A 19900-nucleotide genomic window follows, 5' to 3' on the forward strand; every position below is an offset into this window, starting at 1 on the left:
CCCATGAATGCACACATATACCTCTCTATTTCTATATCTACCTATCTATGTTTAAAAATATGAGTTATTTGTAACTTCTTTCTCTGACAGGAAGAAACCTAGTTCTCATTATCTACAATATATTCACTTCTTTGACTTTTTTTCTGGTAATTACACAATTACTAACTCATACTTCTGTGCCCAAACCACTGTCTTATTAACAAAGAAATTCTTAATTTCCAGTGAGACAAACCTCTCCCATGTTTTCTACTTCAGAACTATCTTGACTCTTTTTGGTTCTTTGCTCGGCCATATACATTTTAAAAACATTTTTTCAAGTAAAATTTAAAAAATCAAACCTGTTGGGCTAGGATCATGCCTATAATCCCAGTGCTTTGAGAGGCCAAAGCTGGAGGACTGCTTGAGGCCAGGGGTTTGAGACCAGCGTGGGCAACATAGTGAGACCCCCATCTCTATAAAAAAAAAAAAAAAAAAATCGTAGCCAGGCATGCTAGCACATGCCTGCAGGCCCAGCTACTCAGGATGCTGAGGCAGGAGGATAGCTTGAGCCCAGTAGCTCAAGGCCACAGTGAGATGTGATCACACGACTGCACTCAGTGTGGGTGACAGAACAAGACTCTTGTCTCTTTAAATATTTGTTTAAAAAAGGTAATTTTATTGGAATTAGATTAAGTCTCTAGATAAGTTTGAGGAAAATTTAATTTTTATTTTATGATGTAGCTCTATTTAGGTCATTTTTAACGTAATTAATAGTTTCATCATTTTCTCCATAAAGGTCTTACATACGTTTTGTAAGATTTATTCCTAGATACGTAATATTTTTTGAACTTACTGTAAATGTTTTTTTAAAGTACACTTCCTAACTACTGCTTGTGTACAGAAATGCAACTGATCTTTGTAAATTGATTTTGAATCTATCAACTAAATTCTTATTGATTCATCCATAGATTATTTTGTGTTTTCTACACAGACATATTATTAGTAAACAATGACAGTTTTGTTCTTACTTGTTTTGTTTCTTTGTAGTTATAAGCCAAATATATATATATATATATATATATATATATCTCAGGATATACAATTACAAAATGTGAGTCAGGCTGCACAATATGCATAGAAAAAAAAACAGGAAAGAAAGCACAAAAATGGAAGCAGTGAATTAAAGAATTATGGATACATTTTTATTTTTAAATGTATCTCTATACTTTCCAGTTTTTCCAAAATAAGTATCTATCACTTTCATTATGAGGAAAAAAAAAACAAAAATAAAAGCAAGTCTATAACACAATTTAAAAGTAGGGATGATCTGCTAAAAATGCCCAGCTGCAAATAAAACAATCAGGTAGCTCTGATGTGCCTGCTGAGGACAGAGCCAGTACCCTGCATAGTTATGGACTAATATACCGTGTTATATTGAAGAAAACAACCTCTTAGATTTCTGGAACTTTGTTTTTCCAGTAAGGGAATGTATGGAATTGACCTGTCAAAGATATACAGTCATCTTTACACTGGACCTTAGCCAAAAAGCCACAGTCGGTCTTTATTTCATTTGTTTTGAAAGGCAGCAAACTCTTAATTATCAATACAGTATATTTTATCCTCTTTATGAATTATTTATGATCTTTTTAGGATGGCTTAACTCACGCTGCTTATTTCCTAAGGATAAACAGGAAATACAGACTAATTTGCAACTGGTACTACACTCCCTATTTTACAGATAAGGAAACAGACACTTCAGAGATTAAGTAGGTTCTTTTGTCTAATGCCTCTACCTGCTTCCTCTGCCTACCCCATAGTACCTTGTCTCCATCATGACACTCATCAGAATTTTCTGTCTTCTCCATCATGAACTCCATGAGATTTAGATCTTAGTCCTGTTCCCCTCTATCCCCAGACCTAGCACAGTAAGTGGCATGGCACACAGTAGATGATCAATAAATAGCTATCGAAGGTTGAATGAGTTTTTTCCTCTCTTTTGTTTCTTTTTTTTTTTTTAAACAGTCTCACTGTATTGTCCAGGCTGGAGTGCAGTGGTGTGATCTCGGCACACCACAACCTCGGCCTCCTGGGTTGAAGCAATTCTCCTCCTCAGCCTTCTGAGTAGCTGGGACTACAGGCATGCGCCACCACACCCGGCTAATGTTTGTATTTTTTATAGAGATAAGGTCTCACTGTGTTGCCCAAGCTGGTCTGGAACTCCTGGCCTCAAGTGGTCCACCTGTCTTAGCTTCCCAAAGTGCTGGAATTACAGGCATGAGCCACCACACCCAGCCACAATCCACTTTCACAAAAAATCACAGTACCTGCCAAATTAAATGTTTGATTGATTGCTTTTGGAAATATTCACAGCAAAATTTGACTACATTTGGGTGGGAATTGAAAACAAATGGTGAGTAAAGCCTCCTAATGAACAGTGTTTGAAAGCAAAATTACCTTTCTCTCCACCTTTTCTGGTATAAAGAATTTTTCATATGGTAAAACTTTTTTTCTGTTATACCATTTAGGCCTGTTAGTATTACAGATTCTAGATGCTAATTGCATGTAATTGTTCACTGAGCTGCATTTATATTAAAAGACAGATAAAATTAAGTCAATATAATTCATAAAAGTCTCTTCATTTAAAGGAAGATTTCTTCTTTTAATCAGTTATCTCAACAACAGTTTTATGTGCCTAGAACTACTTTAGATGTGTGCAGAAGTAATTTTATTATAGACAGAGATAATGATACAGTATCAAAGTTTCATAGCTTCTAACATTTTGAGAATATAGCAATCATGACTAATTCAGTTCAGTTTATTAAGTTGGTACCTAAATCCGACATTCACCGAGGTCTGCCAGTGCTCTAAATACTGTGCAAGATGGTCACTGTATAAAAATGAGTAAAACACTACCATAAAAAGCTGACAATCTAACGTGGTATCCTTGAACATTATATTGTTTTTTTTTTTTCTTGTATATGGTTTGTTGCCAAATTTAGGGTAAAAAAGGCTTATATTAATTTGGTCAAGAGCTGTAGCCCAAAGCTTAATTTTTTTCCAGGTGGCCTGTTGAAGCCATTAGCAGCAGCATGTTATATACAAATAGAATTTAATAAAGGAAAGGTCTCATACACTCAGCTGCCTTTATCTCATGTACCAGAATGTTCCCTGTATTTGTGTCAGGGATGGGAGGTGAGCGGCAGTGTTACAAAGAAAAGGATATCTGATATTTCCTCCTCATACTGTGATGGGGAACATAAGAAAGAAAAAACATCTGCTCTGTAAATCTCTTCATACAGCTGGTACCCAGTGTCAGCTGACAATGAACTCAAGTCTATCTCCTGTGTGTGTGTGTATGTGTAAAAGTGTGTTAAAAGATGAACTTTTTTCTTCTTGGCAGGTGTCCTTGTAGACTTGGGTCTGGAGGAAAATGGGACAGCCCATCAGAGAGCAGAAAAATATGTTGTTCGTCTAGACAATGAGATTCAAACCAAGTTTGAAGTTTTTATGAGGAGAGTGAAACAGAACCCGTACACACTGTTTGTGCTAGTTCATGACAACTCCCATGTGGAACTAACGAGGTGATTGGTTCAGAGTGAGCAAATGGAGTCTCCCTTCTACAGGAATAATTGTTACCTAATGAAATATGTTAAAGATGGCCAGGCGCGGTGGCTCACACCTGTAATCCCAACACTTTGGGAGGCTGAGGCGGGTGGATCACTTGAGGTCAGGAGTTAGAGACCAGCCTGGCCAACATGGTGAAACCCCATCTCTGCTAAAAATACAAAAATTAGCTGGGCCTGGTAGTGCATGCCTGTAATCCCAGCTACTTGGGAGGCTGAGGCAGGAGAATTGTTTGAACCCAGGCGCTGGAGGTTCCGGTGAGCCAAGATCACACCACTGCACTCCTGTTTGGGTGACAGAGTGAGACTTTGTCTCAAAAAAAAAAAAAAAAAAAAAAAAAGAAAGAAAAGAAAATGTGTTAAAGGTGATTCCAAAGCCCAGGGACCCTAATCTTTGCCATCTTCTTACTGGTAACTTTTTCCTACCCTTTTCTTGCTTCCTCGACTTCTCTCATCGATTTCATGTTGGTTTTATGTTAACTACATATATTAGTCCATTTTCATGGTGCTAATAAGGACATACCCGAGACTGGGAAAATTTACAAAAGAGGTTTCATTGGACTCACAGCTCCTCGTAGCTGGGGAAGCCTCACAATCATGGCATAAGGCAGGGAGGAGCAAGTCACATCTTACATGGATGGCGGCAGGCAAAGAGAGAATGAGGAAGATGTAAAAGCAGAAACCTCTGATAATATCATCAGATCTCGTGAGACTTACTGTCACAAGAACAACACGGGAAAGACCCGCCTCCATAATTCAGTCATCTCCCACTGGGTCCCTCCCACAACACGTGGGAATTATGGGAGCTACAAGATGAGATTTGGGTGGGGATACAGAGCCAAACCATATCTTTCTGCCCCTGGCCCCTCCCAAATCTCATATCTTCACATTTCAAAACCAATTATGCCTTCCCAACAGTCTCCCAAAGTCTCAACTCTTTTCAGCATTAACCCAAAAATCCAAGTCCAAAGTCTCATCTGAGACAAGGCAAGTCCCTTCTGCCTATGAGCCTGTAAAATCAAAAGCAAGTTAGTTACTTCCTAGATAGAATGGGGGTACAGGCATTGGATAAATACAGCCATTACAAATGGGAGAAATTGGCTAAAACAAAGAGGCTACTGGCACCAGTAGGAACTCAGTGTGGTGGGTCTGACCCCACATTTCCCTTCCACACTGCCCTAGCAGAGGTTCTCCATGAGGGCCCCACCCCTGCAGCAAACTTTTGCCTGGGCATACAGGCATTTCCATACATCTGAAATCTAGGCAGAGGCTCCCAAACCTCAGTTGTTGACTTCTGTGTACCCACAGGCTCAACACCATGTGGAAGCTGCTTCCACCCTCTGAAGCAACAGCCCAAGCTGTACATTGGCCCCTTTAGTCATGGCTGGAGCAGCTAGGATGTGGGGCTCCAAGTCCCTAGGCTGCACACAGCACAGGGCCTGCCCCAAAAAACCACTTTTCCCTCCTGGCCCACAAAAATACTTTTTCCTCCTAGGCCTCTAGGTCTGTGGATGGGAGGGGCTGCCCTGAAGACCTCTGACATGCCCTGGAGACATTTTCCCCCATTGTCTTGGGGATTAAGATTCCGCTCCTTGTTACTTATGCAAATTTCTCCAGCCAGAAACTCCCCCTTATGATACTATCAGTTCTCATGAGACTTTCGTTATCACAAGACCAGCATGGGAAAGACCCATCCCCATAATTCAATCATCTCCCACCGGGTCCCTCCCACAACACATGGGAATTATGGGAGCTACAAGATAAGATTTGGGTGGGGAAACAGAGCCAAACCATATCACTACACTCTGGATGAATTTAGAGATTCCTGAAAAAATTTTGTTTTAAGAGCTTTGTGGAACTCAGCTTCGTTAGAGAAAGGACAGCAATAAGGAGGTTAAGATGAATGAGCCCCTGGAAGGGAGATGTGCTTCCCTCTCTGCCTCCACCCCACTTTTCCATTTGGCCTTGCTTCTTTTCCTTCCTCTCTCACTGTTTCTCTTCTTCCTTGCCCTTCTCTCTTCCCTCTTGCCTTTAAAAGCAATAGAGATGCCACTTTCATGACCTGAAAGCTTCCCCAGTTTCCCAGTTTAAACAAGAGAGTATCGTATTTACTGGATGAACTTATTATTATTTTTGAGATAGAGTCTCTGTCACCCAGGCTGGAGTGAAGTGATGCGATCTCGGCTCACTGCAACCCCCGCCTTCCAGGTTCAAGCAATTCTGTGCCTCAGCCTCCTGAGTAGCTGGGATTACAGATGCCCTCCACACGTCTGGCTAATTTTTGTATTTTTAGTAGAGATGGGGTTTCAACATCTCGGCCAGGCCAGCCTTGAACTCCTGACCTCGTGATCCACCCACCTTGGACTCCCAAAGTGCTGGGATTACAGGCGTGAGCCACCATGCCTGGCCTGGATGAACTTATTAATGAAAGAAAAGTTGGCAGGGTGCGGTGGCTCACACCTATAATCCCAGCACTTTGAGAAGCCAAGGTGGGTGGATTACTTGGGGACAAGAGTTCAAGACCAGCCTAGCCAACATGGTGAAACCCCGTCTCTACCAAAAATACAAAAAAATTAGCTGGGCGTGGTGGCACATGCCTGTAATCCCAGCTACTAGGGAGGCTGAAGCAGGAGAATCACTTGAACCCAGGAGGCAGAGGTTGCAGTGAGCGGAGATTATGCCAGTGCACTCCAGCCTGGGTGACACAGAGAGAGACTCCGTCTCAAAAAAAAAAAAAAAAAAAAGTCAAATATGGATCCATATTTGCTCCTAGATCAAATTCTAGTAATTATCTGGTAGGGGGCATCTTTGCTCCTATGGATCAAAAAGCAAATCAGCAGGGGTGGGGGGTGGCAAATAGTCATCGTGTATTACATATCATGGTTTGTCCTCACCATGTAGTGCGGAGAGAAATTTCAGACATCATCAAGCATTTTTAGATGTTCTTTTCTCCAGGAGATGCTGAGGTTAGGAATCTGGAAGTTTTTGGTTTGTGGTAGGGAAATGTCAGAATTGCAAAGCTCTTTTTCAGAAGCCAGAAAGTGTTTGATAATACTCCACAATCTGAAACCTAGAGCCATACATAGGTATAAATAAGATCTTGTAGAACTTGTTAGATTTTGAAGAAAGGAAGGGAGGGAGGGAGAGAGAGCGGGAAAAGAAATTTTGCCCACATCTGTTCAGGTCTTGGTAGTCTTCTATGAGCAGGAATAGCTCATTGACCCCGTACACCTCATCTTTGAAAGTTTTGGGTGATATTTCTGAGGATACATGTTGGGACTTCTCTGAATTTAATTTTTTGTTGTTGTTGTTTTGGGGTTTTGTTTTTTTTTTTAAACAGTCTAGCTGTGTTGCCCAGGCTGGAGCACAGTGGCGTGATTTCTGCTCACCGCCACCTCCTTCTCCTGGTTCAAGCAATTCTCCTGCCTTAGCCTCCCGAGTAGCTAGGATTACAGGCACACACCGCCACACCCAGCTAATTTTTTTTGTATTTTTTTTTAATAGACACGGGGTTTCACCATGTTGGCCAGGCTGGTCTTGAACTCCTGACCTCAGGTGGTCCATCTGCCTTGGCCTCCCAAAGTGCTGGGATTACAGACCTGAGCCACCATGCCTGGCCCAACTGCAGATTTAGATATCACTGGCCTAAGTGACTGAGTTTGCACTTTGAGGTATATTGGGAATAAAGTGAAAAGGAAAAAAAATACATATTCCTGAAATCTGTCTGAAAAGAAGGAATGTAAATTTTTTTCCCTTCCGTGTCAAATTTTAGTTGTTTCTTCTCTGCTCCCAATTGAAAAGAGATAGAAAAATAAAAACTAAAACAGTATGTCCATGTTAGTGTCTGATTCTATATCTACTTGGTTAAATGAGGTATTAATATGACTTTCAATTTTTCTACAGTGTCATTTCAGGCTCTTTGTCACATAGCGAACCCAGTCATGGGCTAGCTGATAGAGTCATTAATTGCAGAGAAGTTCTGGAAGCTTTCAACCTCCTGGTGCTCCAGGTCAGCTCCTTCCCATACACTCTGCAGACCCAACAGTCCCGCATTAGCTCTAGCAATGAGGTTCACTGGATACAGCTGGATACTGGGGTGAGTCTCTTGCCTGCTGTCTGATACACTGTCATGTTCTCAGTTCCCAAGAGGGTAGGACCTTGTAACAAAATGTGTCATGGCTTAAGACCATATTCATAAGAATTCAAAATCTAACGTAATGCTTTATGTAAGAGTTCAAAAATCTGGCTGGGTGCGGTGGCTCACACCTATAATTCCAGCACTTTGGGAGGCCGAGGCGGGTGGATCACAAGGTCAGGAGATCGAGACCATCCTGGCTAACACGGTGAAACCCTGTCTCTACTAAAAATACAAAAAATTAGCCGGGTGTGCTGGCACACGCCTGTAATCCCAGCTATTCAGGAGGCTGAGGCAGGAGAATCACTTAAACCCGGGAGGCGGAGGTTGCAGTGAGCGGAGATTGTGCCACTGTACTCCAGCCTGGGGGACAGAGCGAGACTCCGTCTCAAAAAAAAAAACAAAAAACTAACATAATTCTGTATCTTCCAAAAGTTCCATATATTTACAATTTTTATAAGACTAAAGGCTTGTGAATAATATCCTATATAAATTTGATTAGGTGGTTCTTAGGTATCATGCAGATACAAAATTATCTGTCGTATATAATTTTTCAAAAAGAAAATGTTGTTGTTATCTGAGGCCATCATCAATATCCTGGATTTCCTTTGTGCCTTCACATGATTAATTTCACCCTGAGACCTGGAAATTTTATTGTCCTCTTGGATGGCCTTTTTGTCATGTTTTAGTCTGATGATCTGCATCACTGTTAATTACTCTCTTGCTCCTCCAGCAACTGGGTTTTTGTTTTAAATCAGTTTTCACAGTCTTCTGTATGAAATGGGATGATGGCACTGTTACTTTAGATAACTCCATAGTAGCAGTGAATGTGTTGAGACTACCCATCTCAACATTGGATATATCCAGGGATTTATAGTTTTTACTCCAATCTCTAATATTGAAAAATATTTTCTATGACCTGAAACTGTATGCTAAATATACTATCAAAGAAAAGAAATGTGAGTTTCATAAAAATAATAAAAATTAGCCATTAAGCAATGGATCCCTCATTTAAAAATATTGAACACACTGGATATTTTAAAATAAACATGTTTAAGTAAAAAACACCAAAAATGTCTTACATAAAACTAACATTTATTTTTCAACCCAGTGCATTTTATTCTGTCGTGAAGTAGGTAAGTTCTCTGACTTGGCACTCTTGTCTTCAAGCATTGGTTTGTTCCTTGCAAGCAGGAAGCTCAGGTCCTTGAATCTTGTCTTCAGCAGTCACTGCCTTATGAGAACTAACTCAGTGTGTTCTATCACTAGAGATTACTTTGAGCTTTTGCTTTCTTGGTATCTTCTCCATGCCAGCTCCAGCCATTCACTGGGCAGTTGAGGTAGGGGTGAGATAACAGAGCTGCCAGAGTTCCTTTGCCTCCAAACTACAAGGGGAACCTGTGGGCTACCCAAGTAGCTGCTGGGTTGCTCTGACAAAGAATGGATTGCCAAGAGAATGAATGGAAAGAATAATTATTTTTCTAATTAATTATTTTTTTGAGGCAGAGTCTCGCTCTGTCACCCAGGCTGGAGTGCAGTGGTGCGAAGTCAGCTCACTGCAACCTCCACCTCCCAGGTTCAAGCAGTTCTCCTGCCTCAGCCTCCAGAGTAGCTGAGATTACAGGTGCCCGCCACCATGCCTGGTTAATTTTTGTTTTTTTAATAGAGACCAAATTTCACCATGTTGGCCAGGCTGGTCTCGAACTCGCAACCTCAGTTGATCCACTCACCTCGGCCTCTCAAAGTCCTGGAATTACAGGTGTGAGCCACCATGCCCAGCCAAGACTAATTAATTTTTTAATCCCCCAGATAGTTCTCTTATTTTGCATTAAATTTCGATATATTGGAGTGTAGAGACAACTGTCCTAATTCAGTCTTTTCCGAAAGGGATCACACCCCAGTGATAGGAAGAAGGACCAATAGCCTCTGCCCTTTATTTTCTCCTACCATGAAATAGAGAAACAGGCTTAAAATAATTTTCCTTGAAAGTCATTTTAGCCAGGCACAGTGGCTCACACCTGTAATCCCAGCACTTAGGGAGGCCGAGGTGGGTGGATCACTTGAGCCCAGGAGTTCAAGACCAGCCTGGGCAACATGGTGAAACCCCATCTCTACAAGAAGTATAAAAGTTAGCCAGGCACGGTGGCATGTGTCTATAGTCCCAGCTACTCAGGAGGCTGAAGTGGGAAGACTGCTTGAACCCAAGAGGTCAAGGCTGCAGTGAGCTGAGATTATGCCACTACATTCCAGCTTGAGAGACATAGCAAGACCCTGTCTCAAAAAAAAAAAAAAATCATTTTAAGGAAATGATTAATTTTTAAGGTTTAATAATGGTATTACAGTTATTTATTTTTATGTTTTTTTGAGTCAGGGTCTGACGCCCATGCTGGAGTGCAGTGGTGCAATCATGGCTCACTGCAGCCTCAAACTCCTGGGCTCAAACAATCCTCCCACCTCACCCTCCCAAGTAGCAGAGCTACACGCACATACCACAATGCCTGGCTAATTTTAAAAATATTCTGTAGAGACAGTATCTCACTGTATTACCTAGGCTGGTCTCAAACTCTTGGCCTCAAGCAGTCCTCCCATCTTGACCTCCCAAAGTATCAGGATTACAGGCATGAGCCACTGTACCCAGCCTGTGGTTATGTTTCTGAAAAGGGTTTTTGGCTAGGCGCGGTGGCTCATGCCTGTAAACTCAGCACTCTGGGAGGCTGAGATGAGTGGATCACTTGAGGTCGGGAGTTCGAGACCAACCTGGCCAATGTGGTGAAACCCCATCTCTACTAAAAATACAAAAATTAGCTGGGTGTGGTGTCAGGCACCTGTAATCCCAGCTACTCCAGAGGCTGAGGCTGAAGAATTGCTTGAACCCAGGAAGTGGAGATTGCAGTGAGCCGAGATTATGCCACTGCACTCCAGCCTAGGCGACAGAGGAAGACTCCATCTCAAAAACAAAAAGAGGGGAGGGGCTTCTTAGATATATCTAGTGATGTACTTCTGGATTAAAGATATGATATCAGGTATTTGTTCAAACTAATTGAGAGGTGAATAGTTATACTCTTCTTCAATTTAAGATTTAAAGAAATCATCCCTGAAATTGAGATCAACATGGGATAAAGGGAAAAAAAGCATTTAATTTAATATACAACAACCTTATACATGTAAGGGAGAAGCTCCTGATGATTAGCGTCCTTTAGTTATATTGAAGCCTATATCCCAGGAGGAGTAATTGGAAAAAAGCAAATTAATTTAATTCAAAAAATATGATTGAGCACACTTGTGGACTTGTGTTGAATCTTGCAAAGAACACACAGAAAACTGATGGTTTAGGCCAAGCACAGTGGCTCATGCCTGTAATCCCAGCACTTTGGAATGCCAAGGCAGGCAGATCATTTGAAGTCAAGAGTTAGAGACCAGCCTGGGCAACACGGTGAAACCTCATCCCTACTAAAAATACAAAAATTAGCCAGGCGTGGTGGCGGGCAACTGTAATCCCAGCTACTCAGAAGGCTGAGGCAGGAGAATCACTTGAACCTGGGAGGCGGAGTTTGCAAAGAGCTGAGATAGCACCACTGTACTCCAGCATGGGTGACAGATTAAAAAAAAAGAAAGAAAGAAAAAGAAAACTGATGGTTTAGAGGAGAAAGCAAAGTACATATCTAAGTCACTATTATCCAGAGGAGAATAAGACAATTTCAAAAAATCAAAATGTTCTGGGAGTTGAAGTGAGGGAGGAGTCACATTTATTTGAGAGGTCCAGGGGAAGCTCTGTGGAAAAGAGAGAACAGGGGATGGCCCTGGAAAGACAGGAAGGCCTGGGCAGGGGGATGGGGGCAGGAGGAGGCACTCCTGGCAGCAGACAGTGTGGGCAGGGGACACAGAGGAGAAAACTGTGGGCATTTTTCAGAGAATGCTGGATAGGATGCAAAAGAAGACTGGAAATATACACATGGAGGCTGTGAGTGCCAGGCTAGCAAAGTTTATACTTATTATACAGGCATTAAGGATTTTTGAGCAACAGTATATATGTATGTGTATGTGTGTGTGTGTGTGTGTGTATATATATATATATAGCATTATTAGAATTTACCTGTTTCTTGTTTATATTAACAATGTAAATGTACAGCTTGATGAATTTTTACAAACGAAACACACCTGTGGGACCAGCACTCAGATCAAGAAACAGAATATTACCACCACCCTAGAAGTCCTGTGTCCCTTCTAGGCACCCCCACTAAAGGGTAACACTATTCTGGCCTTCTGTACTACAGATTTGTTTTGCTCAGTATGGAGCTTATATAAATGGAAACATGGAGTATGTACTCTCTTGTATCTGACTTCCTTTGCTCAACATTATGTTTGTGAAATTTGCAGTTTTCATGAATCGTAAATCATTCTTTTTGCTCTGTGTGTGTGTTACATTATATGACTCCACCACAATTCATGTATCCATCCTATTTTATTTCACATAGTACTGCTGTAACATCCTGGCACACCCTTTAGTAAACGTATGTATGCATTTCTTTTGGGTCTCTGAGAGTGAAATTGCTGTGTCATCAGGTACTCATATGTTCAGCTTTAATAGCTACTGAGAGGCAGTTCATTCAATCTAGAGGCTAAGTCAAAGTGATTAGAAGTAGATCAGTCAGTGGCTTTTCTGATAATTTGGGTTAGAATGAACAAATACTTGAATTAGAATGATGGTCCTGGTAGTAAAATGGATGGGAGACATGGTACATTTTCTAGGATTTGTTTATTCAGGGAGAGAGAAGAACCAGAAATATTTTTGAGGTGTTCCCTTTAGTTGGAAAAAAGAAGTTGAAAGAAGTTTTTTGTTTTGTTTTGTTTTTTGAGACGGAGTCTCACTCTGTTAGCCAGGTTGGAGTGCAGTGGCACGATCTCAGCTCACTGCAACCTCTGCCTCCCGGGTTCAAGCGATTCATCTGCATCAGCCTCCTGAGTAGCTGGGATTACAGGCATGTGCCACCACGCTCGGCTAATTTTTTATATTTTCAATAGAGATGGGGTTTCACCGTGTTGGCCAGGTTGGTCTTGAACTCCTGACCTCAAGTGATCTGCCTTCCTCGGCCTTCCAAAGTGCTGGGATTATAGGCGTAAGCCCCCGCGCCTGGCCTGAAAGAAGTTTGATTTGTGGAGGGCAGATGAGACTGACTTTGAGTTAAGATGCAGGTGAGCACACCATTGTGTAGATTACAGATTTTTTTTTTTTTTTTTTTTTTTTTTTACAAACAATGATTATTGAAGCAGCTGGTGTGGTTAGAATCATGGAAGAAAATAACAAAGAACTGCCAAGAGGGTAGTGAGACCAAGGGCCAACAAGTCATCACCACTGGCGTTGGCCTCAGGAGTCCTTGGTGACCTTCCAGGGAACAGCGTCTGGAGAGCAGAGCGTTGGACAGGAGCAAAGGCAGAGACAGCAGCGAAAGCACAGGGAGCATGGAGGGTCACTGAGAGGGCAGGCCTTCCACAGCGGGGAGTTTGCCTTATGAGAAGGGACATTCTCCCCCCAGAAATAGTGATTCAATAAGTCATACGATTTATGATACCTGAAACATATCTTTATAGTAAAATCATTCAGTTTCATAACGCATAGTTTAAAGGATGGTTCCACTCATTTCTATTAAAACTTTTGTAACACAAAACCATAGTTACAGTTTAATGCAAACAGAACAGATGGAGAAACCATTCACTTCTAATTCTAATTTTTAGTAGCTCTAGTTCTCAAAACCCATACTGGCTCTAGTTAATCACAGGCCATCTATTTACCAACCTGCTAAGAAGAAAGAGAGAGAAATAAAAACGAGGACAGGTGGATGCAAGGCGGATGCATCGTATCCAGCAGTTCTAATGCTGTGTCAGGAAGAGCAGCAGGCTCGGAATAGGATTTGACATTTTCCCAAAGAAACAGGGGCCAAGGGTGAGAGGGAAACGTGAAGACCAAGTACACACTTCATAAAGCTTTTCCAAATGACTCTGTGTCTGCAGTCCAGATAAGGAGGGAAACTTAGATGAATGACTTTTTTCCCTGTGAAATGACTTATTTGACACAGTTACCCAGAACACAGCTAAGCCCAGAAGGAAATAAGCAAAGGCTTCTAGCCTTGAAAATAGATGTCATTCAATCTATGTTGTCAGTCTCCAGTATCTCTAGGAACATATTCCGGTGCTCTCATAAAGCCTGTTTACTCTCAAACCCTATTCCTAAAAGCAGGGTTTTGGGGGGGCCTCAAAAAATTAAAAGCTGCCAGTTAAAACATGCTTTATTTTTATCTTATGGACCTTATAAATCATACAGTTGTTTCTCTTTAGATGGTTACTGAAAAGCTCAGAACCAGCCGGGCACATTGGCTCATGTCTGTAATCCCAGCACTTTGGGAGGCCGAGGCAGGTTGATCACCTGAGATCAGGAATTCGACACCAGCCTGCTAACATGGTGAAATCTAATCTCTACTAAAAATACAAAAATTAGCTGGGTGTGGTGGTGCATGCCTGTAGTCCCAGCTGCTTGGGAGGCTGAGGCAGGAGAATGGCTTGAACCCAGGAGGCAGAGATTGCAGTGAGCCGAGATCATGCCACTGCACTCCAGCCTGGGTGACAGAGTGAGACTCCTCAAAAAAAAAAAAAAAAAAGCTCAGAATTTGGGCTACCAAATTTGTAGCCCACTTCTAACAAAATGTGCAGAAGCTGCTGGCATGCATTTTAGGGAATACTTACTTTATCCCTGGCCCAATCTTCCTTCTCTTACCCTTGCTTTTTCTTCCTCTGATTGCTTGATTTATTTTTATCTTAATACATACATACATATATATATAATTTTTTTTTTTTTTTTTTGAGATGGAGTTTCACTCTGTCGCCCAGGCTGGAGTGCAGTGGCACAATCTCGGCTCACTGCAACCTCCACCTCCGGGTTCAAGGTATTCTTCTGCCTCAGCCTCCTGAGTAGCTGGGTCTGTAGGCACCCGCCACCACGCCTGGCTAATTTTTGTATTTTCGGTAGAGATGGGGTTTCACCATATTGGCCAGGCTGGTCTCAAAAAAAAGTGCTGGGTTTACAGGCGTGAGCCACTGCGCCCAGCCTTTATCTTATTACATTTTTTAAAGCTGCCTTATTTCCTTTATGAGTTGGAGAGCACTTAAATAAAAATGTCAACACATAATAAATAACAAAAGTGGGCCAGGCGCAGTAGCTTACGCCTGTAATCCCAGCACTTTGGGAGGCCAAGGCGGGCGGATCACCTGAGTCCAGGAATTTGAGACCAGCCTGGCCAACGTGGCGAAACCCCGTCTCTCCTAAAAATGCAAAAAAGAAATTAGCTGGGCGTGGTGGTGGGTGCCTGTAATCCCAGCCACTCGGGAGGCTGAGGCAGGAGAATCGCTTGAAACCGGGAGGCAGAGGTTGCAGTGAGCCAAGATCGCACCATTGCACTCCAGCCTGGGCAACAAGAGCAAAACTTGGTCTCAAAAATAAAATAAAATAACAAAAGTGAGACCAAATGGCACAGGCAACATGACAGCAAGCAGTGACTGTAGAAAACTAATGTAGAAAAGATGCAAAAGAAAGCTACAAACAAAAACAGATTCATGAACTCGAAAAGCTTATTTAATATCGTAGAGCTTCTGAGTTTAAGGATAAGCAACTTGTCACACCTCTCAAGATCCTCTGAGGGCATCCTTGTGTCACATCCTAAAATAGCTATTCATTTTCATAGTGATGACTGACTCATCAAGAGGGGGCTACGTTAAATACTGTGGATCCTGTTAAAGGAAAGCATATATTCCATTTTTAAAATAAAATTTGTTTGCAAAGATAAGCTTTTATGAGTTATCATTATGAAATGATGTCAGAAAAGTTAAGGTTTCTGTAACAGAGGAGTTTGTCAATCTCTAGAGCGTTCTGAGGAGAGCCTATTTATCTGTATAGAGAACTACTTCCAGCAGGGAAAAAGGCTGAGAATTGAGGCTGTCTGACCTTGTGTATCCCAACAAAAAAAAAAGAAAACGAACCATGTGCCTGAAGGAAGTGTGTCAACTTTCCACTAATCACATATTCAGTTCCTTTGAAATTAAAAGAAGTTCCACTTAGTGCCTCAGAGATGACTGCAGAGTTGGTGTCGGGTTACATAATGAAACAGTATTTTTTCTTACTTGTCAGGAAATAACCTCTTACAGGGGTCATTTCTGTAAACCCCACTTTCTGGAAAACAAGACACACTGTATCCTGTCCTCATTGGGTTTTTGCTCTGTATTTTGAACCAGGAGGACGTGGGCTGCGAGGAGAAGCTGTACTTTGGCTTGAATGAGTACAGCAAGTCTCTGCAGTGGGGGATCACGAGCCCACTTCTGAGATGTGACGAGACTTTTGAAAAAATGGTGAACACACTCTTGGAGAGGTAAATAGTAAATAAGGCCTTCTGCTCTTCTCTCTAGCTGTACTTGCAGATCTAAAATAGCCAAAAGCCTTTTGTGTCAGTGCTACGGGGTGTTTGATGGAGCCCTTGCAGATGACATGCAAAGGCCAAATTAAAACAGCCTTTCCTAAGATGCCCTACTATTGTTTTATGTGATCATCCAAGATCAATAAAGGAAAATACAACCAAAGTGGGCCATTGCAGTACTTTTCATGCTGAGTCAGCTCCCGGTCATGCTTCACTGCTATCATCAGGAGATGGATAGGGCAGAGAGGGATTTGCTTATTCAAGACCCGCTTCTGGCTGGGCGCGGTGGCCCACGCCTGTAATCCCAGCACTTTGGGAGGCCGAGGCGGGCGGACCATGACGTCAGGAGATCGAGACCACCCTGGCTAACACGGTGAAACCCCATCTCTACTAAAAATACGAAAAATTAGCCAGGCGTGGTGGCAGATGCTTGTAGTCCCAGCTACTTGGGAGGCTGAGGCAGGAGAATGGTGTGAACCCGGGAGGTGGAGCTTGCAGTGAGCCGAGACCATGCCACTGCACTCCAGCCTGGGTGACAGAGCGAGACTCCGTCTCAAAAAAAAAAAAAAAAGTCCCGCTTCTCTGAGCTCCGGCCTCTCCTACCCTACACCTCAGACTTTGACATTTTTCCCTCTTTTCTCCCCTGTCCACCACAGGCAAGGACCCTAAGATGATTCAGTAAAAACTAAACTTTACTATGAGAGATTTGAAGTATACACTGGAAGAAATTAAAGAGCAATCAGATAATTGAGGTGAATTCAGTTCTTGGGGCTCCTCCTCCAGTCCCTGGCCTTAGGGATTAAGGAACATAACTCTGCTGTCTTTTCTTCCCTTTTCTAAAAAAAGAAAAAAAAAAATCCCCATTTTCAGATTAAACTCTGAAAGAGTTTTTTTCCCTCTGTGACCTTGAATCATAGATTCAGAGGTAGGTAGAGACATTAGAATTTACCTAACCTAATAAAGGTCCCTTTCTGCCCTCCACAATATTCTGTTTGATCATCCAATGTTGGGGCGATTGGGCTTTATTTTATGAGGCAAATTCTAATTTTTAGTAGCTATAGTTTTTAGAATGGCTTTAATTGATCATATTATTTAACAGCTATTTAACAAACCTGTCCATAATTTTGCTAAGAAAAAAGAAAAGGAAATTAAAATGAGGACCTATGGATGCATCCTATTCAGTAGATTATAATACTGCATCCGGAAAGAGCACAGGCTCAAGTAGGGTTTGATATTTTTGCAGCTGTTGGATTTGGAAAGTCTTAACTGACACTGTGACATTAATCCTTTCACAGCACATGTAGTCTTAATTTTCCAAAATCATTCCATGAGTACCCCCTTTAAGCGTTCCTACCCACCTGTTACATCCACCAGCTTGAAATGCATCTTCTTTTTCTGGTAACATCATTCAGAGTTTCCTAACTTTTATTTTAAATGATGATCTCATCAACTTTCTATTGTAGTTTTGTGCTACAAAAGTTGTAAGTATAGTTTAATGCAAGCATGACAGATTGGAGAAACTGTGCACTTCTGACTTCATGATTCTTCCAGAGTATGAAACAGAAATGCCAGATATCAAAGTTACCATTTATTCTAACTTTGGCTTTTCTACGTGGCCCAGCAAAAAGCATTAAGCTTGAAATATAGATTATCTATACTTGTTTCCTCCAACCCAGTCACCCCAGCCTAATAGTAGCTATGACTTACTGAATACCTGAAGGGACCAGCCCAGGATTTATTGAACTGAAGGATTTCTTCATTTCTACCCAGCCAGCTAAATCCTTGCAATGTGTGAAGACCTTGCTAGAGGCTGGATAAAATCTAGAGCTAGCTTTGTCTCTGATCAGTTGTATGAACTGGGACAAGCTGAACTTCTCTCTGCCCCTGAACTCATTCTCTTTCTATGAAAAGGCAGAGTGGGCTGGGCGCGGTGGCTCATGCCTGTAATCCCACCACTTTGGGAGGCCAAGGTGGGTGGATCACCTGAGGTCAGGAGTTCGAGACCAGCCTGGCCAATGTGGTAAAACCCTGTCTCTACTAAAAATACAAAAAAAAAAAAAAAATTAGCCAGGCGTGGTGGCGGGCACCTGTAATCCCAGGTACTTGGGAGGTTGAGGCAGGAGAATCACTTGAACCTGGGAGGCGGAGGTTGCAGTGAGCTGAGATTGCGCCATTGCACTCCAGTCCGAGTGACAGAGTGAGACTCCATCTCAAAAAAAAAAAAAGACCGGGTACAGTGGCTTACACCTGTAATCCCAGCACTTTGGGAGGCTGAGGTGGGCGGATCACCTGAGGTCAGGAGTTTGAGACCAGCCTGATCAACATGGAGAAACCCTGTCTCTACTAAAAATACAAAATTAGCTGGGCGCATGCCTGTAATCCCAGCTACTCAGGAGGCTGAGGCAGGAGAATTGCTTGAACCCGGGAAGCGAAGGTTGCAGTGAGCCAAGATTGCACTACTGCACTCCAGCCTGGGTGACAGAGCGGGACTCTGTCTCGAAAAAAGAAAAAGAAAAGGCAGAGTTGTTCATATACAGGGCATCTTGGTCCTTTCCAGTTCTAAAACACCTCAAAAGTGTTCATGTGTTATTCATTTGATAGCTGTCATTGGCATTTCTTTGACCTGGAGGTTTTCTGTGCAAGGCCAGTGGACCACTTGTTGTATTTTAAGTAGAATTATAGAATGGAACAAAGGTGAAATCCCCCATCAGCCTACCCAGCTGCTGGTGGCTGCATTGCTACCAAATGGCAACCAGAAAGAAAGTGCACAGCCCCAGCCTTATTCTACCAGGCTCCATGAGAGCATTGGCCAACCTTGGACCCAGAGCCCACTTTGCCAGCACCTACTTTCTTTCTTTTTCTTTTCTTTTTTATTTTTTTAAGACAGACTCTCACTCTTTCGCCCAGGCTGGAGTGCAATGGCATGATCTCGGCTCACTGTAACCTCCACCTCTCAGGTTCAAGTGATTGTCCTGCCTCAGCCTCCCAAGTAGCTGGGATTACAGGCGCCCGCCACCACACCCAGCTAATTTTTATATTTTTAGTAGAGATGGGGTTTCACCACGTTGGCTAGGCTGGTCTCGAACTCCTGATCCCAAGTGATCCACCCACCTCGTCCTCCCAAAGTGCTGGGATTATAGGCATGAGCCACTGCGCCCAGCCTACTTTCTTTTTTAAAAATTTTTATTTTTATTCAGCAGCAGAAGTACTGCTGGGCAGTGTGCTCAGGGTAGCCAAGCACCTGCTTTCTTGACTAGCAGCTCTTCATGCCTGTAACTGGGTCCTCTTTGCCCATTCGTACTCATTTTGTCATCAGGCCTGGCTGAGGCGTAGCACCAAAAGGAGAGATTTGTTTTCTACCTCCTCTATAATTGTAAAAACTGCCGATTTTAACAAAGGGATCCTCTTCCCTGGCAGTCCAGGCTTAGGGGAAAATGGTACCAAAGGCTGCTGCTGCTACCAGGCTCAGATTTGCTTGGCTCCCTTGACGGAGCCAGGTCTCAGGTGATGAGGCTACAACACTAGGGGGTGCTATTTCTCCAGTCAGCTCCAAGTTTCTCCAGCACCAAGGAACAGTTTATGGAAAGATAGAAATTGTTATCTGTGAGGCTGACCTCAGATTAGTAGTAATAATTACCCTTTTTATGTCTAATACTCGACAGATATTACATTAATGCCTCAGTTTCCTGTATTGTAATCTTATA

The 19900-nt window shown here is 42.3% G+C and overlaps 1 protein-coding gene across 7 annotated transcripts in view; it reads left to right on the forward strand.

The window, feature by feature from the left end:
- The window catches only part of GREB1L (GREB1 like retinoic acid receptor coactivator), a 282546-nt gene that overhangs the window by 226421 nt on the left and 36225 nt on the right, over window positions 1-19900 (forward strand). For all 7 annotated transcript variants that reach the window (XM_024350984.3, XM_016933423.4, XM_016933422.4 and 4 more), the window contains 3 exons: window positions 3380-3560; window positions 7506-7698; window positions 16018-16151. In XM_024350984.3, the coding sequence (XP_024206752.1) occupies window positions 3380-3560; window positions 7506-7698; window positions 16018-16151 (508 nt within the window). The remainder of the gene's footprint in view (window positions 1-3379; window positions 3561-7505; window positions 7699-16017; window positions 16152-19900) is intronic.

The sequence above is a fragment of the Pan troglodytes genome, chromosome 17, assembly GCF_028858775.2.
Source record: "Pan troglodytes isolate AG18354 chromosome 17, NHGRI_mPanTro3-v2.0_pri, whole genome shotgun sequence".
Taxonomy (NCBI): Eukaryota; Metazoa; Chordata; class Mammalia; order Primates; family Hominidae; genus Pan; species Pan troglodytes.